At 37.7% G+C, this 25,950-nt stretch overlaps 1 protein-coding gene across 2 annotated transcripts in view; it reads left to right on the plus strand.

Moving 5' to 3' along the window:
* The window catches only part of LOC139976004 (condensin complex subunit 1-like), a 51,058-nt gene extending 25,712 nt beyond the window's left edge, over positions 1-25,346 (plus strand). For both annotated transcript variants that reach the window (XM_071984372.1, XM_071984371.1), the window contains exons 27-31: positions 4,370-4,450; positions 5,342-5,525; positions 7,222-7,360; positions 18,336-18,575; positions 23,716-25,346. In XM_071984372.1, coding sequence (XP_071840473.1) covers positions 4,370-4,450; positions 5,342-5,525; positions 7,222-7,360; positions 18,336-18,575; positions 23,716-23,909 — 838 coding nt within the window. In that variant the 3' untranslated portion in view covers positions 23,910-25,346. The remainder of the gene's footprint in view (positions 1-4,369; positions 4,451-5,341; positions 5,526-7,221; positions 7,361-18,335; positions 18,576-23,715) is intronic.
* Positions 25,347-25,950: the final 604 nt, after the last annotated feature.

Here is a 25,950-nt window from a genome sequence, read left to right on the forward strand (position 1 = left end):
ACAGCTATTCAAACATTCCAAATGAATCAGGTTTCAAGGATAAATCAACCAGGAGACAACAGTAGCCTAGAAGTAAAGCTTCCAAAGAGCATTTGCCCAGATGACATCACAGAACCCCTGCTGTGATTTAACATCCTGGAATAGTGGAAGGTTAAGCCAGTCACATAGGTTACTCTCAAGCAAACATATCTCGAGTTAGGGGCAAGATGTCCAGATTGGGGTTTTCAACTAGAAGTGTGGAATAATTTTTCTCTTCAAAATGAGTTTCACATTGTTAGTCATCTGAATACTCCTTTGAGCCTGATGCAGTAAAGTTTTAGAATATTGTCAGTCATCTAAGAATGATTATAACAGATGTCTTTGTTTGTGTGAAATAATGTGCTACCAAAAACAAACTTGACATTTCCATTTACAATTTTCAAAAGTTCTATAAAGTTCTTTCCTATAGATATAATGAAACAGATTGACTAAAATGTTAACACAAAAGAAATATTGTCACCCATTCAAAATCAAATTGACACGCATATTCTGATTATTTGACGAGAGAATAATTAAGCAAAATATTCCGTCAATAATATTGACACCAATGGTACAACATTTCTTTTCCTTTCTTTTTTGGAAAGTAAAATTTGATCCTCTGGAGAGCATGCCCACATGACGTCAGCTAAAATTTCATTATCGTCCCAAAAATCTACAGTAGCAACAGAACAAGATGTCAACCGTCGATGTGCATGACATTTTTAGGCTTTGTCGCTCGTAGAAATCTCAGTACAAGAAAAAGTTGTATTTGAACATATAAATAAAGACCCCCTGCTGGTCAGAAAAGTATGAAATAGTGTGGTAAATAATAAATATTTGTGCCTTCATCTGAAGAAAACCTTTTGGTACATGGCAGCAACTGAATCCTTACAGAAATCATCACAATCTTATCTGCATTAAAAGAGGTTATATCCCCACTTATTGAAGCTTTCCTCTCAAGCTGTGATCTTTATCCCATTTTAATAAGTTATGGCACCGTGTAATCCATTTAGTCTCGGTTTTTACCCAAAAGACGTCCTCGTTTTTCAACTTTTTAAGAGGAGCAAGGCCGTGAGGATTTATCGTCGACTGCTTCAGGGATTAAAGATTTCAGAGAGAGTCCGAGATTGACCTTCATGTCTCAAAGTTACGATGCTCTGAAGGACGAATTTTGGCCGAGATTTGTGGTCTTGATAAAGTCGATACGTTTACTAGTCCCAGAATAAGCAGAAAGATTTAGCGATAGCATTTATTTCTTCGGTACAGCTATTTCTGGTGTTCAAGATATTGACCTTTTAAAAATGTGCTAATTCTAAGTTTACTCGAAGACGACATCTGCTCCTCGGTGCAGGACCGAATGTTAATTTTAATCCTTTATTTATCAATTCTACACAAGTAATTAACTTCAACCCAGACATAATGTTCTTTTAAACTCAATATAAACAACAGAGCAACTTTACATAACAGTCGGCACGATTGTCCTCGACAAACTTGCGATGTTGTTAAAAGCGTGTCCTTTGACGCCACTAAAGTCTTAGTATGTATTCCCATGGCATTTGTTAAGTATCTGAGGAAATGATCTAATTGTGACTGTTCGTTACTGTTAGACTAATAAGTCTAACTTTAATTAATTGGAGCAGTAAGTATTCTTTGTGTTTAAAATTTCTTTTTTTTTTCTTCTTTTTTTTCCCTCTGTGGATTAACTATAGAATCATTGTAAAGAAAAACAGAAACCTTTCCATTTTAGAAATATTATTTCCGTCTGTGGAAGAACTTTTTAAAAGATTGTAAAAGAATTTTCATGCGCAATCAACAGGATGACTCCATTCACTCTGCTATGTAAATATTTGCCAGATCTATGCAATCCTGAGATATCATCAAATTTGAAAAATATGTATCTTCGCCATCTAAAACATGCCGAAAATTTTTCAACAATTTGGTGTCAAAGCAAATCACCTTGAGCCACTTGGATAATATTATCCGAGTAAAGATAATCATCCATATTTCTGTAACTTGTTCACAAGATCTACAAATGTGACATTACTAGAACATTCAAAAGTTCATTTGACCGTGATTTACGTCAAGCTCGTCCTTGCTCTTTGTGGAGAAGCTTGGAGGTAGCGGATGGTCACTTTGCAGTGACCGTGGCTGAGGTGAGTAATGACAGCTCGGCCTCTTTGTGACACTCAGAATGTAGAATTGCATATATGCCAGTCAATATTGTTAAAATCAGTAATACGGCTCATTCACAGTGGCATTTAGGGTTCCATTCAGCATCGGGTAACGCAGAACGAGGCATAAGACCAATATACTGAGGCATTGGACAAGAATATCACTCTAATTTAGGAATCTCATTTTTTAGTGTCAGGAAACACTAGTTAGTAACTTTAGGCATACATCAGTCACATAGCATTGAGCAAGAATATAATAAATTCTCAATTAATGCAACATTCAATATTTCAGATTAGCTTCAGGAAACAAGAGAGAGGCATAAACCACATAGCATTAAACATAATAAACAAGAATATAATAAAGCCTCAATTAATGCAATATCCACTATTTCAGTTTTGCTATCAACAGGAAACAAGAGAGAGGCATAAATCACATAGCATTAAGCAAGAATTTAATAAAGTCTCAATTAATGCAACATTCAGTATTTCTTTTAGCGTCAAGACACAAGAGAGAGGCATAAACCAGTCACCACATAGCATAAAAGCAAGAATATAATAAAGTCTCAATTAATACAACATTCAATACTTCAGATTAGCTTCAGGAAACAAGAGAGAGGCATAAACCACATAGCATTAAACATAATAAAAAAGAATATAATAAGGTCTCAATTAATGCAGAATCCAGTATTCCAGAAGTTTTAGAAAGGAGGAAGAAACCAATTTAAGATCATAGGTATATAATTCTGTTTGCTTTACATGTACATATGACAGTAGATTATTTTATTGTGTTAAGTTAGTGTGAAGGTCCTTGGCAAAAAAAATATGAAATACTGTACAGGTAATCAAAATTTTGAAACAGTTTGGAGCAAGTAAGAAAGATCTTAAGTAGGTAAAAAGGGAAAGAATCTCAAAATTTTGCCCCCTTCACTTTTTTTTTTTTTTTTTTTTTGTGGGGCTTTTCATGTTTCCTGTACAGTTAATTTTTTTTTTTGGGGGGGGGGACATCCATCTTCAAGATTAACATTTTGTCTGGTTAGCAATGCAGTTATATAATAAGTTAAATTTCTTTATTTTTCAGTACATTTGCTTTATTTCTTTGTATTTTTGATAATCCTACCTGAGGCTCAAGCTGGATTACACATCGTAGACGTGACGTAACTCTGTTAAACTTTTAAAGACGTTTAGTGTTAACTTCCAGCTTCAAGAATGTCATATTTGTCTGTCTAGGGATTTGCTCGATATATATCTGTTAATAAATTTATCGTCGCCATCGTAAATTTTTAACCAGTTTAATTTCTTTATCTATTGTAAAATTTAAACATTAAATTCTCTCCCGCTTTTGATAATCTGCTTGGGGCTCTAACAGGATTGCCGTATAGAGACGCGATGTTATTCCGTAAAACCATTAAAGACGACTCCCTATCTAAACAATGTTTCACTAGGAATTGTGGGCGAGACTAGCCAGGATGAGATTTAAATATTAAAGAGCAGAACAATTTCGGTCCAAGATATGATTTTGTAAAACTTCTGAAAGAGAGACCTACTTTTATTTTTTGATCTCATTTTGGGTAACATTTTCTGGTTGCGACTTGATATATGTACTGTAAATAACGCCATAACAGTGTAAGTCATAAAATTTATTGTCTTCTTTGAAAAGAGGAACATCACATTATTCAAATGATATGCAGAAAACTGGTTACTAAAATGGGAATCTTTTTGACTTTTATAGATTTTCTTGTCTTTGTGAATGCGTAAGTCATATAATAGGTCAGCAGTGTGTACTTCTGAAGAAATAAAGAAATTTATTTTGGATTCTAAATAGTTTGTTTTTCATGTCACTTCTTTGCTGTTTGTTAGAAGATGAATTGCCTCATCTGACAATATAGTTTAAAGAAGTTGGTGGGGGGAGGGGGGGTGGACGGGTGTGGGGGATTTAGAAATTTATATTGTTTTATGAAAAAATGTTAACTGCTGAGAATTTGGTCTGTTTTTATCAAAATTTCAAAATCTCAAATAAGAAAAAAAAGTTACTGTTACAGTATATACAGTGGTAGTTTTTATTCTTTTCTTGAGGGGGGGAGGGGAAATGTTTTCATAATGTTATATTTTACGTATTTTTTTTTAGATTGTTTTTGTATCTTTCACAATTTTTTTTTCTCTGAACTCTTGTTCCGTTTCAGATATTTGTTTGCATTCATACAGAAGGACAGGCAAGCAGAATCCCTCGTTGAGAAACTCTGTCACAGATTCAGAGCATCAAGGTACAAAAAAAATATATAATCTGATGTTGATGTGATGGATTTAATACATTTAAAGAACATAATAACACCCAAGCTGTCTCCCCCTCCCCTCCCCTACCCCCTGGGTTATCCATTTCATCCTCTTTTCTTTGTTCCTACCTTTCCTTTAAAAGGCAACTTTATAAGTTGGTTTTGATTAAAATTGATGATGCCAATTCCTACCCTACGTTGATCCCATAAAAATGCTGGTCAGTTGGTTTTATAAGATATCATTTCAATTATTGTAGTTTGCCAATGAGATTTTATATTTATAATAATTTTTTTTTACATAAATTTGCTAATTTCCCTTGGAGTGAACTTTCCTTGCATATATATCATGAGATATGTGTTCAGTGCTTTAAATAAGCCAACCTTGTGGTGGTTTCTTTTACTTAAATTTACAAACAAGCCTTTGTTGCCCAAAACCTGGATTTTTGAGTTTGAGTATATTTCCACAACAAGAAGAGAGTACAGAGAGTACAATGTCAAGATATTAAACAAGGTGGTGGTGGAGGAGGACTGAATAAGCATTAGCTTGTATGAGCAGTCCCCCTTAAACAGTTAAACAGTACAGATAAGCATAGTACAACAATAGAGGAAAAGAACAAAGAAAGGGAAAAAAAACAAAGGTAATTAACAACTTACAAGCAATAATGATTTTACCACTTGATTCTAAGAAAAAGAAAATAAGGGGAATAATTTATCTACAGTATGTATACCAAATAGACACTAACTAGTCAGTTTTAATAGATGCAGCTAAACCCATCTCTTGGCTTATGATGCACTGGTGGGAGAGGAGGGGGAGGGGGAAGACGTTTCACGTAGTCTCTTTTGCCCAAGTCTTTATTCTTATTCAACTTTGTCTAATTTCAGGAGTGAACAGCAGTCCCGAGAATTAGCCTTTTGTTTGTCCATGCTCAACTACAGTGACAAATCGCTCCGGAAACTGCAGGAAAACCTCGCCTGCTACGCCGAGAAGCTCTCCGATAAAGAAGTCTATGATTACTTCACCAGCATTTTGTCCAAATCGAAGAAAGTAATCAAACAGGAGTCGAAGGTAATTTGACTATTTTGGTTTGAAAGGAAAGTTGAAAGAATTGTTGGATGGATGGGGGGGTGGGGAGGTTGGTGTTGGGAGAGCTTTTACAAATGGAGGTGGAGTGAATGGTGTTTTAAGAATTGGCCAGAAAGGCGAGTTATTTTTACAACCCTAAGGAGCCACCACGTAATGCATGTGGGAGAATCCGAATGGCTTGTTTACCTTTAAGTACACTTCACATCAGGTGCTGGGTAAATGTTTACGGATTTATCTTCGGTTGTCCGGAAAAAATTATATCAAAATGGCAAAAAATGACTGATATGTAAACTTGTAGAGGAGAACATAGATTTGGTGAATAGAAAAGCAGGTGTTGGGCCCAAGAGACTCTTCTTCAGGTGGATCATAAACATGTGTATGTACATAGGAGTATTGCTAATTTTGTTTTATTTCCGTATCTCGAAAGAGAGGAAGGAGGGGTGATACCAATTTAAGTATCTACAAAGGGAGAGGTGGAGGGGTGATACCAATTTCAGTACCTTCAAAGAGAGGGATGAAGGGGTGACACCAATTTCAGTATCTCTAAAGGGAGGGATGGAGGGGTGATACCAATTTCAGTACCTTCAAAGGGAAGGATGAAGGGGTGACACCAATTTCAGTATCTCTAAAGGGAGGGATGGAGGGGTGATACCAATTTCAGTACCTTCAAAGGGAGGGATGAAGGGGTGACACCAATTTCAGTATCTCTAAAGGGAGGGATGGAGGGGTGATACCAATTTCAGTACCTTCAAAGGGAGGGATGAAGGGGTGACACCAATTTCAGTATCTCTAAAGGGAGGGATGGAGGGGTGATACCAATTTCAGTACCTTCAAAGGGAGGGATGAAGGGGTGACACCAATTTCAGTATCTCTAAAGGGAGGGATGGAGGGGTGATACCAATTTCAGTACCTTCAAAGAGATGAAGGGGTGATACCAATTTTAATCATTTTATCTATTTCGGAGAGTGTTTATTGAAATGCAATCTGAATTTAATGTAAACCACTAGTCATCTTGGACAACCAGTGTGGTGGGCTGTCCGATTGACAGTTTTAGCTCATTTTGGGAATTTTGTTTTTGACAATTTGGAAGACCATTAACGGAAAAAACCATGGATTTCTCCTTGATGAAAACCTGCCTTGCTTCTAATATTTGGAAATGGAGGGCAAAGGAGAGGAATTCCCTGTTTGATTTTGGCAAAGGGATCCATTCATCTTCCCCCTCACCCTGGTGAAGTGATTCACCCACCTTCTCACCCCGGCGAAGAGATCCACCCACCTTACTCTGGCAAAGGGATCCACCCACCTTCCCCTCAACCCTGCGAAGGGATCTTCTCACCTTCCCCTCACCCTGGTGAAGTGATTCACCCACCTTCTCACTCCGGTGAAGATATCCACCCACCTTCCTCTTACTCTGGCAAAGGGATCTACCCACCATCCTCTCACTCTGGCGAAGGGATCCACCCACCTACCTCTCACTCTGGCGAAGTGATCCACCAACTTCCTCTCACTCTGGCGAAGGGATCCACCCACCTTCCTCTCACCCTGGCAAAGTGATTCACCCATCTTCTCACAGCTGCGGTGGGATCCACTCACTCTCCCTCACCTTGGACCTTGTTATCCTATTTCCCTCCTCCCTTCTCAGAAACCCTCATTGCTCTATCCCTTTTCGTCGTTTCAGGCATTGTTCGATGACTTTCAGGCAAAGCTTCTCGAGTTTCATCAGAAGGGTGTTTCCGATGAAGCAACAGCAGACAAGGCCAGTAAAGTCTCGGCAGCAGCGGCTAAGGCCACTGCCGTACCGGCCAAAACACCTAAAGGTAAGTCAAAGTATGTGACACACATACTGCAGTTGGCTGGGTTTGCACAGGTTTTCTCAATAAAGGTTTATTTATTGAGTCCTATTTAAATATATATTTGAAATTGCAATGAGCTGGAAAGTACAGAACGGTGAAAAGACTTCCAGCCTCCACCGGGATTCGAACCCGGGCCCCCTGCTTTATATGCCGACACCCTCACCAACTAGGCTATGGACGCTGATTGTCTGTCCAGAGGTTTGAAACCAGTGAGGAAGGTTGCCATTCCACTGTAGGCTTAATATATGTTTATATATATATTCTAGTCTTGATGATATGATGCCCACAGATGGGTCATACTTAGAGGAAGACAGACTGTTACTCTTTAAAGCAGGGTTTCCCTAACTTTATTCCCCCCACAAACCCACTGTGGATGTCAGAGTTGTCCACGAACCCCCAACTTTTGGAGACACGATCTGAGTCATTATTATACTATAATACGCATAACAGTGCTTCGTAAAAGATCAAGTTCATGGTGTAATATTGTAGAGTTCGTCGATAGGTACGAATTTTGTACATTACTAAACTATATGATATATCAGATTTTAGTTCAGCAAAAAGTACTTTGACTTTCTGAAATGTCTCACGAACCCCCTGGGATGGACTCAGGCACCCCCTGGGGGTTCATGCAACCCAGTTAGGGAACCCCTGCTTTAAAGGATACCACCACTTAAGTCTTAGCTGAGCCCATACAACACTTGAAACAACATTCAAATCCAAATTTTATTCTTTGCTGGCCTTTTATGTGATAGAGACATTTTGTGGTGAAAGAACTTCCCTAAACAGCTATAAGTAGAATATTGCTGCCATTGGGATATATCCTAGATGAAAATTCATGTCTGGGAGCTGTCATTGTTTTAATCTGTGCTCATCTGATGTCATTCAGTAGTATGTTGGCTTAATAGGGACATAGGGGAAAAAAATCTCAAAATGTTGACTTTTTATCTCAAAATTTTGACTTTTTATCTCAAAATTTTGACTTATCTCAGTTGTCTTTCTTCCCTATGTCCATATTAAGCCACTGTACAGTAGTTCCAGTAGGAAAAGGGAAGCATACTATTTAGTTCAATGATGTCATGTTTAGACTTGCTCAAGTCGTTTTACCTTAGATGGTGTTTATACAGAAATGCGATTTTCGGGCGCTTTTGAAAGCGGCATGTCCCGTAGCCGCTCTGGCAATAAATAATTGAATGTTTATATTCACTAATTGGGAACATCTTATGTTAGCAGTATTGTCTGTGTAAACAGTGTTAATACAGAAAATTGGTGAAGCATATATGTCACATTGCCACTCTGGCTATAAATTATTATTTTAAAAAACAAATTTGACAATTTTCAAAATGATTTCAATACTGGATAAAATTATTCTCTGATCTACATTTCTTCGTTATTGCCAGAGTGGCTAAGTTACGTTTTGATTTTCCACTTATCTGTATAAACATCGCTTATAAAAGCAAACAGTGTTTACTTGTTGACACATAAGTTGTCCTCAATTAGTAATTTCTCCAATCAATATTTATCTCCTGCTAGACAAAATTTGAAGACTAAATTTTCCTTTCCCTGTAGGTCAAACAATCCATAAATTTATGGACAAAAGTTGTAAAACATGAAAACATTCCTTTTCCTGAATATAAACAGAAAATACAAACGTATATTTGTATACTAAAGCAGGTATAACACACGATCTAATCCTGTTTATTTTCCTGGAAAATGTTGCCACTTCGGCAACCATAAGTTACACCTGCTATGTCAGCCCTACTGTCACACATGACAATGATGTTTTATGAGGTCGGGCGCATGTTTACTGAAGCAGTTTTTTACTTTGTTCCATTGGTTTTTTATTAGGTCATGTTATGTATATGTATCAACAGTTTGCTTTCATAAAAGGCGGACTGTAAGTGATTAAATTCATGTAGTTTATACATCTGCCTTCAGTCGGTGAAGACTGCCTCGCCCTTTCTAAGACTGGTTTGCGTGCACTAAAGGATGAAGTAAAGGTCTGAGGTTACTGTACAAGTTTAAAGTTGTATCTTGTGTTGAATTTTGTTACCCCACAATCTTAGTGATAACAGCATACCTAGAGCACTGGTATTCATAATGGGGCGTGGCAACCCTAGTTGGGGTCACCAAAATATTTTGTGGAGTCAACAAGAAAACTGGAGGGGGGGGAATGGAAAAAAAATCCTGATATTCGTGGCAAAATCTTGGGACATTAATAAATAGCTTCAAAATTTGCAAAATATAACACCATTTTGCAACTAAACACTCTTAACTAGCAAAATAGTTTGAATACCTGGGAAAGGGGGCATGCCTTCTCCCTGTAGACCCCTTCTCCAGGTCACAATATCCGCCACTGGGGGCATCGCCAGGATGGTGGAGGTGAAGATTGGGGTAACCAAGCAAAATAGTTTGAAAAACCAGGGTCATTGAGGACCATAGTGTTTCCTAGGTTATCTGAAGGAGATAACTGTAAATGTTTGATTATTAATGTATCAGAGCTAAAACAGTACATGTGGAGTATAGTGGGCAAAGTGGAAAGGCAATGGACTTGTGTTGTAAGGATTGCAAGATCATCATGTTGTGTCCTTGACAAGGCCCTTAAAAATCTTCATTGCCTCTCTCCACCCAAGAGTAAGAGTTTTGAAGTGGGGACCTGCAAGATAACTTGTAAATATAGGATAATGTTGCTTGTGCTGGCTTGTGGCTGCACCCTATGGGAAGTTCCCCAGGGGACATGTTGATGGGAGGTGCACGGGAGTGCCTGGGGTGTCACTGTTTCAATTCTGCACACTGAGTTTTCGGGCATGACAAGCGACCAACGACCATGTTGTAAAAGTCATATGAGAAGGCCCTGCCTAATTGCTATAAGACTGTAGTAGTTCAACATGTTTAACTTTAATTTAGTTCGTAATAATGACACTTGGAAATTTTGTAATTGGGCGTAAGGTTTGTTCAGAATACTAAATTTGACTAAATGGAATATTGAATTTAATCTGTGGGACACAAAATATTCTCTACTGGATTAAACCGTTACCTAACTAAGTGTAACCCAATGATTGTGACCATGAAGATTTCCTGAGTGTGATTGAGTCTCTAACAATGGGTAAATATTACATACAGTATGGCTTGATCAAAATGACACAAAAGTTACAAACTTTAAAAATGTTTTCACACCAGGAAGACTGAACAAATTAATGTCACATACCTTATTACTTATGATGAATTTGAAACAATCTTTTCAGAATCCCCAAAAAGAAAGGTTAATATATCTCTGGTTTATGTTTTGTTTTGTTTTGTTTTTTCATGATAAAATACGATATTAGCCTCACATTAAAAAAAACAGGTGTTACGTATATAGGGGGAGGGGGTTGCCTGTAAAGTGTCAACTTGGAAGTCTTTACCTGTCATCAAAATATTTGATTTAAATATTTTCTTACCTTTTGGTATTAGACATTTGTGTATATATTCCTTTAATAAGCTTAAGTTTGCCCTTTGAGGCTGCAGAAGGAAGAATTACGTGACATCTTCGTTTAATGTCGTCTAGGCAATGGTCTTTGGACGATATATATAGGCCTATACTGTTCAATTGGTACATAATCCAAAGAAAGATTTTACTAACGTCTGGAGACGAAAAAAATATTTTCAAAAATGTGGCTTGTGTTGTTTATTTCATAACGAGAGTCTCATACAGTATAACGGTAAGGTCGTAAGGAATTTGTTTCGACAAAGGAGGGAGGGGGGGGGGGGGGAGAGGAAGAAAAATGAGATGAAATAAGAGACATGTTATAATCAGGATGTAGTTTTCATCGAGAAATTCATAAAATTTGCAGCAGTCAACAACAGACAACCTATGAAACAGGAAGTATCCATTCAAAGCAATCTTTGTCACATTTATTTTGGCACTTCACAGTATCGTTCGCATTTAAGGTAAAAATCCCCCAGACAGCCCAGTTCGTTAGCTGGACTACCGAACTTACATGTAACAAGTCACAAAATAAGTCAAGAATTTCTGATTTTTTTTTTTTTTTGGGGGGGGGTATGTGACCCTGAGTAACAACATTTTTCTGAATAAGAAGCGTATGTTATTGACTCTTCAAGTTTTCTCATGATTCAATTTATTGAAAAAATGGCCCCAGTGTGTCATACAGTTTAAATAAGCTACATCAATGGAAAACATAATTTGAGTCGTTAGATGTGTCAAATAGTTTGTGTCATCAATGTTTTATCCATTATACTTTAATATATATATTTGCCGTACGGATGTGATCATGTCATCCACTGTAGGATACGTTTATCAACGTTACTAATCAGGCCTCAAAAATGAAGCTATCCACTGGCTAATTGCCAGTGGATTTGCCATTTTCCAGTAGAAAAAAAATGCACTTGCAAGTTTCTTTCTGCAAGTACAGTAGGCATGAAGATATTTCACATAAGTCGGGTAATAATTGTCAGTTAAAGCAATTTGTGGTTTCCGTACCTTACGCAAGCCCCAGTTTACTGTCTATTATCAGCTGATGTTATTGGTCAGCTCCCTGTCAACCCCCCCCCCATTGACTGACGTGTGCCGCCGTAATTTAGAAAAATTGTCAGTGATAACTTGATTCTAGCCGGTTAAGATAAATAATCTGATACAAAAGATTATTTAAGCAGTTGCATTTCTCGTTTCAAGAAATTGGCCGAAATTGTGTAAATTCTAGATCCGCCGATAGCGATGATTCTTTTGCAGACCACGTTGGTGATGAGGAAAGATAGTAACAGAGCTCAGCTGTGCTATTGTTTCATGTGATAAACTGTAATCCTATGTTCTACAGTATGACTCATTCTTTATCAAGTTCACTATATAGCGTCCCCTGATTTCCCATGATAGCGCTCGTGGTGAGAGTCCCCTTCGTTGCTCGCCAGGAAATTTAAAATAATTTGTAAAAATGCTCTCAGAGTTAATTTGCAAGTTTCATTATCCAAGGAAGGACAGTCTGAGACAAATAAAGCGGTTCATGGAGATGTAGGATGTGTGGGCAAGAGGAACTGAGGATGATAGATCTCAAAAGGCACATTGCTCACTGCATACGATCATTGTTCCTAACATCTGCCGTCAATTTTCCCGCGCAACCACCGTGCGAAACTGCGTCTTGGTATATGTTTGTTTGATGGAGAAAATATGTATTTTCAAGCAAACACAGAGCTTAACTCTCATCTATATCTATATGATAGGCTCCCTTAACTAAAAATCTTGTTCCAATCGAGCGATATATCTCAGTTCAGAGGTCATGTCAATGTACTGTTAGTGTCGACCTCTAGAATCTGAGACGATTTAATTTTGTCTTTGTTTTGATTTTAATGTAGGTAGGTAGAATGTTGCAGTTAGCCTATAGGATGTTAGTCTATAATCAAACCAATGCCATCATTAGGTGATGAAGAGCTGTCTACTAATTAAGATAATTCAGCATTTGCAGAACCCATCTCCGTCACAGAAAATAAACATTGTGACAAATCAATAAAGAAATGCACGAAAGATTTGATGCACGTTTGACTCGATGATGTCATATTTAGACTTGCTCAAGTCTTCAGCCTTGTGTTGTGTGCGAGACTACATTGAAACTGTGATACAGTGTCTCCCAAAACGGAATTAACACTTTTCTCAGTTGTTCGTGATAACTTTTAACAGCTGTCGCATAGACGAATGATGATTGTGTTTCCTTTAAAGGCAGAGGTATAGCCATTGACAAAAAGGGCCTCTGACATGGGAGTGACAAAGAGGGCCTCTGACATGGGTATGACAAAGAGGGCCTCTGACATGGGTATGACAAAGAGGGCCTCTGACATGGGTATGACAAAGAGGGCCTTTGATATGGGCATGACAAAGAGGGCCTCAATATGGGAGTGACAAGTATGGCCTCTGATATGGACGTGACAAGTATGGCCAATTATTAGAACATTACAAATATGGCCTATCGGGGGGGGGGGGGGGGGAATGGTCTTCGATATAAGCAGTAGATGCCAGATCAGATTACTTACTAAGATCATGACTAATATCACCAAAGAAACCAATGAGAAACAAAACCCAATGGGCTCGGGATATTAAGGGGTTCTCCTAGGGGGACTTGTTTCGACACCCATATGTTACCGCTCTATTGCAATTATTTGTTAACCTTTTTTTCTGTTTAAGAAAAATGGCTGGCAGGGGATGACGGCAAAGAATTCATGAATTTGCCAATTGCACTGTTGGGTTTTTCAAGCTTTTGGGCCATTAGTAAGAATAGTCTAAACCATTAGCTTTTCTTGCTTAACTCATAGATGGTACTTGTGCACGTTACCCCCAAATTTAAAATGATTTGAAAGATTTTCCACTTACAGCTAGAGTTGCATCAAAATACACAGGTCTGGTTGTCATTTTTTTTTTTTTTTTTTTAAATCTTAAGGATGATTTTGTTCGTAGTAACTACTAGCTAGGATCCAATCTGCATTCTTTCAAGATACTGAAGACTGCCTGAGAGAGTTGACCATCCATGAACTAAACATAAACGACTTTAATGCAAGGGAAGTAATGACATGTTTTAGCTTGATAGAACAAGAAAAAGCAGGGAGTGTATATAAGTGTACCTGAAATATGTCGTAATAAATTTACACTTGCTGTTGTCAGAAGAAAAAAATCAACCTCCTAGTCTCGGGGAGTGTTTTTTTCCGCTCCCTTTTTTCATTTTTCCTCTTTTTTTTCTTATCCAAAGAAACGCTCCAGTGTCATTTTGATTTGACCCGATTTTGCCAATCCCCACCGTATGATAAAATAACTGTGACAACTTTTTGCCTGAAATTTAATTTATATCTCCCTTTCGAGCTCATAATAGACCCCATAAAATAACCTAGATATACCTTAGCGTCAGCTCAGGTGAGAAACCCGACCAGAGATCCGTTAGCCTTCCAAAGCTGATAAGAAACAGATTAAAGGACTTGTAATGGTACAGACACTGTAGGTTTTCCCTTAAACAGTGGGATTCAAACTCGATTCTGGGTATTAAGAGGAAAATGATGCAATGTTTTTGTTTTTTTGTTTTGTTTTGTTTTTGAAAGGCCTTTGCTGAGAATTTGTAGTGTAATTCTTCCTTGAAGTAAGATTGAGCATGATCACCTTGTTTGGTTAAATATTGATCAAAGATTGGAATTAAATTAACATACTATTTTGGGGGACAGGAGGCAAGGGGGTAGGGGAGGGGAGGGGAAACTGAATTGAAATTTTTGCACAAACTGGTCCTACCAACCTGAATGAAATTAACCCGGTCTTACAAACACTGAATTGAAATTATCATAGTCTGGTCTTTCCAAAGTGGATTGATTTTAAAAATTAAAACTTTCATAGTTTCCATTCTTAATACAAGCAATGATTCAAATTTATCATAGTCTGGTCTTGATACCAAAAGTCTAATCATACAGCATTCCTGAAAAAACATGTGCTCCATCAAAACTCGTACCGAGAAACGATATACCCCGAGCTTTGTTTCTTGTTCCGCGAATTACCGTACGACGACGGTTACGGATTTTGTGTGGATTCACTTTAAACTTACGTCGTGGTCGTCCTCGTCGGTGTGCAGGGTGGCTGACACGGAGAAGAATGTTTAGACAAGTGACCTAATTTTGAGTGTAAATGATTCACACTGCCTCTTCCGTTTGGGTTATAAACACCTGGGATTTTATCACTCTATCCATTTAAAACTTGATACCCAAGAGTCAGGTTTGACATTTCCCCGGGTAAGGAGGACAAATTAAAAGTTTAGCCCTTTTTTTCGGTAGGACAGCTTCATGTTTATTCCTTTTTCTTATTGGCTTAGAATATTTCTTCAAAGTATTTTAGTATTATTCCATCTGTCCTAATTCTTTGGCCAAGGGTAAAATGATCAGTGGTTCAGTGGTTACCATCTATCAGATGCCATGCATCTTCTTGTGTCTGTCTGTCTGTCTGTGTGTGTGAGACAGAGTGACATCTATATGGCAGGTTTTACCCACTGATTGTATATAAACAGTCTCATTGACAGATTTTACTGTATTCCGATAGCTGTGATAGAATGGTACATCTGAGAACACTTGCAAGTGGGAATGGGTAAAAGTGGTCAGCTTGGATTGGACCCATCAAGGAGTTCAAGCTGTAAATTATACCAAATTAGTATATATCATCTTTTCTGATTTTTCTTTTCTTGTTTTTTGTTTTTCAAAATGTATAAGTATGCAGAAAATGAAATGTCCCCATCCCTGAGTGGTATTAATTGTTTTTTGGACAGAGCTGGTGGACATTGCATATACTTTCATGGGTCACATTGTACTAATTTATATACCCTTGAAATGATCGTCAAAGTTCTGTAGGTTAAATGCAACAGAATGTTTTCAAAGTGAAGGAGATACGTCACATTTCTTTACCTCCCGTTCGGTTCCCCTCCCTCAAAAGCAAACGTTTATCAACATAGTTTTAAGCTAGGACTAACAACATAGGCCCCTACTTTGCATATACTGTAAGAGAGTGTCACGTAGTGTCCTCAACTTGGTAAAGCTGATTTACTTCTTATAATTAATACTTACGCTCATTTAGATGCACTCGAAGAATTCAAGTTTGTTAAAAAAAAAAATCCACTGCTGTAGATGTTGAAGGGTGAATCTGATGGGTTTTGGACCGTGTGGTTATTTTATTTTTTGTTAATGAAACTCTCAGCCAGTGGCTTTAAAATAATACCATTAATACATACATGTACAGTATTGTATGTATTAATTATGTTATGTAAACAATATAGAAAGCTGTAGTATTTTAGAAGGGCTACAAGCAATTGACCTGTTTCACAATTCAGTTGGATATACAGTACAGTAGGTCTTACTTTAACCCTAGATTCCTAGAGAATTAAATTTCGTCCAAAATGTTATCAATATCAAAAGATTGTTTTAAACACAATTAATAATATAATAATACTGACATTGTATTTGTTTGTTGCTTTTTTTGGGGGGGGGTGTATATTTGGGGGGGATTGGGGTTTTTTTAATTGTTTTTGGGGTGTTTTTTTTTCATATTATTATTTCCCCCAACAGAGTCAGTGACAAGACACTGGCAGTACAGTATTTCATGTTACTAACAATTTACTGGAAAATACTTTCCAGCATGAAAGAAAGAAATGAAATATTAGGTTGGATCCTTTTTGATGACACCAACCTACATTTAAATCAATGAGACTTCAAGGCTTTATATCCACATCTGAAGTAGAGGCTCAGTATTTTCAAGGCAAGTTAGAAAAGAAGGAAAAAAAATGAGCAATCTGAGAGGTGCGAAGACGTTGTAATTTAAGACGTAAGATGTCAGATATGTGTTTATGTCCTCACGGCCATCTTTCATGTTAACTTCATTATTTATACCGTTAAAAAAAGTTACGGCGCACCCCGATTCTATTTTGTATTCAAGTCACCGCCGGAAAGATATTCGCGCTTAAATAGGGAAGATGTCAAAACTGGAAGTGTTTTATTGCGGGGTACAGCGTCTGTTAGTCAAATAAATGCGGTCTTGATATGGTCAAGTGTCGGTCGAGTCGTGTCGAAATGTGAGAGCGAGAGATACAGAGGTGATTGCGGCAAGTGAAATATTGTACGATTTTAATAAACTGGCATAGTTTGTTTTATCCAGGACTATAGTACAGCGTACATGGAATAATTTCAGGTTTCCACTTTAAAATGAAGGTTTTATCAGAAAGAGTGAAACTGTAATCGTTTTTGTGCACATGAGCAAAAAGTAGAATAAATTTTGTGGTGTACCTACCATACCGACAATTTCCTCTGGAGGGAAGTGTGTGTGTGTACCTGAAAGTGTGGCATGAAGACATGGATGAAGGGGGTGAGGGGCAGGGGGTAGGAGGAAGGGGGTGGGTGGGGGGTAGGAGGAAGGAATTGTGGAGGGGTGAGTATCGTAATTTTTCAGTGGCTACTAAGCTACTTTCACTTTGCTGAAAAAATAATTGCAATATTTACAGTTTGTGCTTTTCATATACAATTTTCATCAGCAAAGACATCACAGTATATATATATATATATATATATATATATATATATATATAAACCACAAAAAAAAAATCCCAGATAAACCAAAACAATTCAAGTTGCAATTACGACGGAATCGGATTAAAATAATCCGACACAGATTAAAATAATCCGATTTTCTAAAACTTCTGCTCAATTCAGCAAAAATCAGTAAGTCGCTTTGGCTTCACAACCATGCCGACACTTTTCTCTGTATAAAATAGTTTCACTTCCTGCTACTTCTTGTCACTTTCTGTGATCATGCACTGAAGAAGCGCTAGTTTTGCTCGAAAGCTCTGCAAAAACCAAACATTAGCTGTTTTACTTCCAATCACTTACTTAATTTAATTATTGTATCTCACTCAAGATCCAGCCTTTCTCTAAATGTAGCATAGTTGTTTATTTATAAACAGTTTTCTGTTATATATGCAGAAACAATGAAAGTATCATTGCAATAACTTCCTCCATTTGAATACCAAGGCGCCAGCCACAAGGCAGATAAGCTTTTATCTCATAAGGGCAAAAGTCTGTGGGAGAGTCCCAAGAAATTTATAAATGGGGATACCCTTTAATACCAATGAATAATACAAGGTGTTGTTTATAAATAAATTGAGAAAGCATCAATCTTGTCCTGAGTCATAATGCCAAAATCTTTCTTTCTGAGAGCAGCAACTTGTCTTTCTAACTGTAACTTTGTTTTGAATGCTTAAATACTGTTATACAAGTTTATACTTTTCATTGGAAAGTTGGTGCCTTAGGAGAGGAAACAAAATTAAGTCAAGATATTTCTTGCTTTAACTTGCAGAAAGTTTGTGATATTTTTGACTATTAGATGAATTTGAATTTATTTGTTATGTGTAATCTCCTTAAATACCGTTTGAATTTTACTTTCCACTTTCAGGGAAGGCGAATTTGGAAGCCAAGACTCCTGCTACCCAAACTGGGAGAAGACGCCGAAATAAGAAATCCTTGCAAACACCGAGTTCCGAGGCTCAGAACGCCCTCGATGCAAGCGTTGAGAAGTCTCTGAGCAGCAAAAAGGGACGTCCGAAACACAAGATTCCCGCCCCGATTCTGTTCTCCAGTGATGAGGACAGCGATGATGTGTTTGCACCTCCATCGGAAAAAGAAACGAAAAAAGGTACAAAAATTTCACCCCGTCTTTTGGTACCACTTTGAGTCACTTTAGGCTTTAAAACCCATATGCAACACACTGGTCATGAAGTCCAAGTGACTTGAAGTACTGTTAAAGTATGAGAAAATATAAACCATTCACCAGGGATTCCATTTCAAAGTTTTGGGTTTTCCATCCATGGTAGGTACGAGAGTAGAGGCTGTTAACATGTATTGAATTTGAATATAAAAAAATTGTTTCTAATGGAACAATATTTATGTGTAAAAGTAAGTAGGCCTGATGTTTCGATCCTAGCAGGATCTTCTTCAAAGGCTGAATGACAAGTAACAGTAACAGAAGGGACAAAAACACACACAGAATACAGACAGGTAAATGAGCATGGTGAACACAAAGAGATAGATGTATGGGGATTAGTAGACAAGGGATGGAGAGAAGAAAGAAAGAAACCAACAGGGGAAGAGGAGAGGTAGGAGATAAACAGTGGGGGGACAAAGAGAGGATTAAGGGAAGGGGGTAGGGAATAAACAATATTTAAACAGATCTTTATTGGTAATCCATTCTGTGGGGTTTTAATTTTTAATTTTTTTTATATTTCTTAACTTTTTCATTTGTTATGGCCTCCAGTCTCTATGAGGAATGCTTTTGTAAACTTTTTACATCAACAACAGGACTGTCAGGCCCCATGAATGCCATTTCATGTTGACATACTTTCATCACCACATTTTAAAACATGACATTTCATGCTCTTCAGAAGTTCCATGTGTTGCCGTCAAATAATCGATAATCAATTAGTAATCTTGAGGAGGAGCTGAAAATATATGCAATGGGACTCGGAGTTCTGTATAGACTCGTGTTTCCAGCCACTTTGACGGAAGAGGCCAGAGGTTATTTTAAAAGGCTTTATTTCCTCCGAGTTGAGAGTTAAAAATGGGCATCCAGACGAAAGAAACCTGATCCGATAGAGAGGATGTAGTTAATGGTCTGTCACATATCAAGTGGAGTCAATGGTCATTAAAGTCATAACATCTCTGTCCACGAGATATGAGTTGGTTAACTTAAAACAAAAAAATCATTTGCTCTCGAGGAATTTTGAGGTACCGTACGGGACATTTAGATTGCCGTGAGATTAGCATGTTGACCCAAACCCTATCAAAAGTTCCATCTTGTAACTGAAATTTAGCTACTGTTCCTACTGCTGTTTGCAACCGAATATCATTTTTATGGACATTCCACCTTTCTTAACATTCTATTCCTTTTGTGCATCTATTGTCGTCCTTCCATGGAAACAAAATAAAAAACAAAACTGTTAGCAAACTGCTTATCCACTAAAGAGCCTGTGTAAGAGAATGTGTAGAAAGTAAGAGGGCCTGATGTTTCGATCCTAGCAGGATCTTTGTTCATAGGCTGAATGACAAGTAACAGGAACAGAAGGGACAAATACATACACAGAATACAGACAGGTTAATAAGCATGGTGAACACAAAGAGATACTGTAGATGTAAGAGGATGAAACGTCAGGCCTTCTTACTTTTACACATTCCATGGAAACTTGCAGAACTTTCTCACTTTAGATTGAAATAAAAAAAACATTGTAAAAATTGAAAAGTTCCCTGTTTCTACTGTACAGTATAGTATTAAATATAGGTTAACAAGTACACTCTATTACTGGAGCAGAACTGTTGGAAGGCAATTTATTTTTTTGACCGTTTTCTTTTTCCAAAGCCACATCATAAAATTGTTCAAATTGCCATTACCTTCCCATAATTTGTCATAAACCTTCCTTTAAGACCAATTACCACTTTTCCTAATGTTGCGGAACAACATTGCTTGCAATTTACCTCCCTGGTTGTAATAGAAGATAAATGAGGCTGCAACATCAGTCTTCACATAGACTATTGACTCATCCATGACATTTAATGGATGGGTTAATTTTTTGGAACAGTTTGACTTAATATTATTTTCAACTTTTTAGGAGTGTTTAAGAGGTAAAACATTCATAATGCAAAGTATTGGTAATTTGCACCAACCATCTCTAGCTTTGGGAGAGAAGGTCGTAAAAATTGTCTTCCAAATAGTCTGCTCTAATAAATGTTAAGTAGTTAACCTAGATGTCAAATTTTACATAATTATAGAAAATTAACTTCTTAATGATGTGTGAAAGATTAAACCGAGTAAAACGGCATGAACTGTTTTGACAAGCGAACATGGTTTACTGGGCCAATGTTTTAACTGTCTTCCGATCAGCCGAGACGACCAAAGTTCTGATCGCACAACCAAAACCAGCTGATATGTGTTGTACACCAAAACTGGTAATATGATAATCTGGTACCGCCCTCTATCACCGTTTATCTGTAGTTGGAGAAACTAAAATAAAACACAAATAACGGGTAGGTGGTCTAAGGGAGGTTTTCTTTCCTAAAGCTGGTGTTCTATTCACCAATTCACCCACTGTACACATCTCTCCTTACAGCATTGTCCATATCGGTCGTTCTCCATTCTGCTACAGTTTTCTTCCGGACAACCAGAAATTTAAATCCTTAAAAAATTTATGCCGTTTTAGAACGTAGGTTTATTACAGTCGTCCGGGAGACCGGGAATAAACAGAACAATGGAATGTAGTCAAATTGTCTTTGTTTGATAGATGTTTGTAAAGAAAATATGAGTTTTATCGTTTGAACATTTTAAAGCCTCTTGTTCATTAATTTCCGATTTCTGTTTCATTCTGAAAGGAAGGGGGCAACCTGGGTTTTTTTTTTTTTACTTAATTTTTTAATAAATAAGAATTGTAAAAGGAAATGTAACAGACATCGTTAACATGCAGTTAATAATTATTTCAACCTCCGTTTTTTCCAAATTTTCTTTTAAGGAGCAGCTCTCTAAAAATGAATCCTAAGAACAAGTCCTTGAAAGACTTTGTTAATCCATGGAGTTGTTACATGGAACAACTCCCTGGTTAATCCACACGACCAGAACAAACAGTCATAACCCTGTCAGATGGGTCGTTACCAAATAGCATATCATTACCCACTGTCTTTGTTTTTTCCCCTTCTTCTTGAGGGGTTGGAAGTTTAATACACCCCAAAGGATACATGTAATATTAGCTGTATCATGATTGCATAACTTATTCCCTTAAGAAAATTGCTATTTACAATTTTTTTTTGGGGGGGGGGCTATAAACATTAGCAAATGGATAAGCGAGTTGTGCCAATTGATGTGTGAACTAGACAACAAAACCATAAATCAATTGCAGCCTGAAAAAATATGGTGGATTTATGGTGCCAGAGTAGACACTGAAGACAACATCTCATCAGTGATCCCCAGGTCAGGGTTAAAGATAATCAGTAAATGCCCGGAAATAAGCTATAAAGTCAAATAAGGGCCCCACATGCTCAATGCTTTTATGAGCAGTTACCCTCGAAAAGGCATTCTGTCTCAATGAGACATTGTGTAATTGAACTCTCCCGAATAATAATAATAATAATAATAATTGTGTAAAAGTAAGTTGGCCTGACGTTTCGATCCTAGCAGGATCTTCTTCAGAGGCTAAAAAATAATAATAATTAGAATAATCTGATGATTATTCTGATCATTCCAGAAAGTACTTTTTGAAAACTTCTATCAATTTGTTTAATTGGCTAAAATTTTGGCCCGATACTGCTTACTGTACATCTAATATTTAAACAGAAATGCTCTTGTACTGTGTGTGCAGTACAAATCTACAGTACTAGACCATCTACAGCATTACAGTATCGGATAATAATCCCACTGAATTTAAACCTTTTACATAGCATTGGCAGTATGGCATCCCACATGCTCTTGATGAGTTTAAAAACATGTTAAACACAGTGTATGTACAGTAGTATAGTGCATGACTTGATAAATTGATAGTGTAGATTTGATGGGGTTCTGGTCAGCTTGTTTAGATCTGGTGTCGGTCGGGGGAGTTGGTGTAGATCTGGTGTGGGTCAGGGGAGTTGGTGTACATTTGGTGTGGGTTGGGGGAGAAGGTGTAGATTTGATGGGGGTCGGGGAGCTGATATAGATCTGATGTGTGTTGGGGGAGCTGGTGTAGATTTAATGTGGGCCAGGGGAGCTGGTGTAGCTTTGGTGTGGGTCGGGGGAGCTAGTGTAGATTTGGCGTGGGTTGGGGAGCTGGTGTTAATTTGATGGGGGTCGGGGAGCTGGTGTACATTTGGTGTGGGTTGGGGCAGCTGGTATAGATCTGTTGTGTGTCGGGGAGCTGGTGTACTGTAGATTTAATGTGGGTCTGGCGAGCTGGTGTAGATTTGATTTGGTCTGGGGAGCTGGTGTACATTTGGTGTGGGTTGGGAGAGCTGGTGTATATTTGATGTGGGTTGGGGCAGCTGGTGAAGGATGGCACCTATACTCTGCTGTACTATAGTCCGATCAGGGAGTGGTAAATTACTGTTGTTCAGGTGTATTTGATCAGAAATGAAAATGACAAATTTAATCCTGAGTTAAGAAAAGCAATGAAGTTTCATAAATCCTGCAGCATTCTTCGTCTGCATTTCTACTGTACGTGAAACCTCAGTCTAGACCAGGGGTTCCCTAACTGGGGTGCATGAACACGAGGGGGTGCGTGAGTCCATCCCAGGGGATTTGTGAGACGTTTCTGAAAGTCAAAACTAGAGTACTTTTTGTTGAACTAAAATCTGATATATCATATATAATTTAGTAATGTACAAAAGTCGTACCTATGGACAAACTCTTTGCGTTCTTTTTTCATTACAATATACACTATGAACTTGATCTTTTACAAAGCACTGTTGTGCGTATTATAGTATAATAATGACGAAAAGTTGGGGGTTCGTGGACAACTCTGACATCCACAGGGGGTTCGTGGGGGAATAAAGTTAAGGAAACCCTGGTATAGGGGGGTCTGTGATGTCATTTGAGCAAATGATTATTTTCCACAAAAAAATGCTAACCTCTTGAATTGTCCCTGCTTTCCCACCAAAGCAAAATCTCAGATTGTTGTGTGACTCGACCTCTTGTAGCCAGAGAACTTGCAGGCAAGTTCTTTAGCAAAAACACCTTCTGTAAAAATACCCAAACTACCCCTTTAAGGGTTTTGAAGAATGCTGATATATGTGGTTGAATGTTTTATCCTTTTCTTTTCCCCCAGGAGAAATGTCAGAAGAAGATAGGGAAGATTTCTCTGACTCCGATGAAGAAGATAAGCCGTCTCCCGAGAAGGAGAATCTATCCCCGCGGGAAACCCCACAGACTGGAAAACCCAAATCTAGAAGCACTCAACGACAACGGCGACGAATAAGGACGTTGAAAGAGAGAAACGAAGGAATAACATCAGACACTTGATTCCAACTTAAAATAAAACATAAAACCCGTTCTAATTCCCTGTAAATATTTACTCTTTTTTTGTCTTCTTTTATGGGGGGGGTGGGGGGTTCTGGTTTGTTTTGTCCCTTGTATATATTCTTTTCATGTCGTGGTAGGAGTAAATGAAGTCTATTTTGCCGTGTTGTCAAATGGTACAAACTTGATCGGAAAGACAGAGATGGTTGGATCGGTTCGTTTTTTTTTTATAGTTTTTTTTTTGGTAGCATGCTAGCAAAACACAAACAAGCCAGTGCTTTTTGGTTACAATTGTTACGACAATGCTCGTACAGTTGAGTCGTTAGAAATGATTTGCTTGCTCCTTGTATGTATATGTTTTATAGTCTTTTGTCGAAACAAATGTGGTCCCTGGAGGGATTGTGATTTTCTTTCTTAATCGTTGCAACATTGCCTCTGTGGACGGTTGCTGCTTTTATTAGTATTTATTGCTGAACATGCAGTATGGGTCTGCACTTGGTCAGTCGCAGATGCAATCAGTCAGTGGCAGATGCAATCAGTCAGTGGCAGGCGCACTAGCAGTATATGACATTGCATGCCTTTTAATTCTTTTTTCTTTTTTTTTGCCACATATTCGTGTAAAGTAATAATATAAATGCAATCAAGAATTTTCAATTTCACTCAGATTCATTATATGAATACATTTTCCGTGAATTAATTGTAGTAACATTTGCATACTTTTATAAAGACATCAGAGTGCTTACAGCAGTCGCGAAGAAACGAATAACCTCGTTCAGAAATGTTAGATAATTTTTCAACCTTCTTTTCAGAAAAGTAGATGGATCTTTATAAGATTGAGATCCAACCAAAGTGTGTGTAGATTAAGGGTTTCCGATTAATTTGCTACGGGGGCCACAGGAAAAAAAAAACATTGGTCGGACTGAGCAAAGGACCAGGGAGGATATCAAAATCTCAATATAGCTAATTGAGATTTGGACAATTTTTCAGGGTTGTATAGTATAGTATTGACCTTTGACCTGTGGTTCCGGGGGCCTGCGAGCCACAAGATATCCTCCAATTAGTTTCGAGATTGTGAGTTGACTGTGTTTATTTCGCTGGTTAGATCGAGGTTCCATTTCAGGAAGTTCCATTGCAAGGTTTCTGATTCAGCCACCGGCTCAAGCCTAATGAAAACGTTTTCTTTAAACAAAAATTATGAAGTCTGGTCTTTAAAAGGGTCAAAAGGTTAAAAACATAATAGGTAAAAGTATTTTGAAGGACGTGCTATGTCTAAGAGGTACTCGATGCAGCCCTTTGGGAGGAAAAAAACAAAAGATTGTTTTTGTTGAGCAAGAACGAATCTTTTTTAAACTTTATTGTAATATATTTTGACCATGCATTCAACAGTCCTGTCGTTTCGATGTTTCCAAAGAAAAATATAGAAGCCACCCTGAATGTCTATATATCTGTTTTGCTTACTCTTTGAGTCAACTGTCTTTCTTATGATCCGTTTTTTTTCCCCTTCAAACTCGTAGGGTAGAGGTGGAGTGAGCCAAGCACAACCCAACCAAACATAAATTGACAGCAATACCAAAAGGATCTTGGTCAGAATTCGAATTCTTGATTCCTAACTGATGCCTTTATATCAGCCAGAGATTTTACTCTTAGTTTTCTAGTGGAAGAGGGCAAGGGGGGAGGTTTGTTACATACATAACAGCCCCCCCCCCCTCCACTAAGTTTATTTGGGATTTCTTATGTACGCAGAGAAATAAAATCGGGCAAATGAAACGTAAAAAGTGCACCATTACCTGTGTTTTCTGCTTCTCTGTAAAAGAGGAGGATCAAAAAATATGGTGTGAAAATATGATGATGTAAACCATTTTTGAAATTCATTGGTTAAATGTGGATATTATTCTGAGCGAGGCAGACGGAATGGGTAGTGGTTCAGTATGCTTAAACCAGGGAGTTCAATAACAACTCTCTGCTTAAACTTGCTACTCGTTTTAGCGGCAAAATCTAAACGGTCACATGATAATGACAAATTGTGTTCTGTCCGTAAATAATG

The sequence above is a fragment of the Apostichopus japonicus genome, chromosome 11 (assembly GCF_037975245.1).
Source record: "Apostichopus japonicus isolate 1M-3 chromosome 11, ASM3797524v1, whole genome shotgun sequence".
NCBI lineage: Eukaryota > Metazoa > Echinodermata > Holothuroidea > Aspidochirotida > Stichopodidae > Apostichopus > Apostichopus japonicus.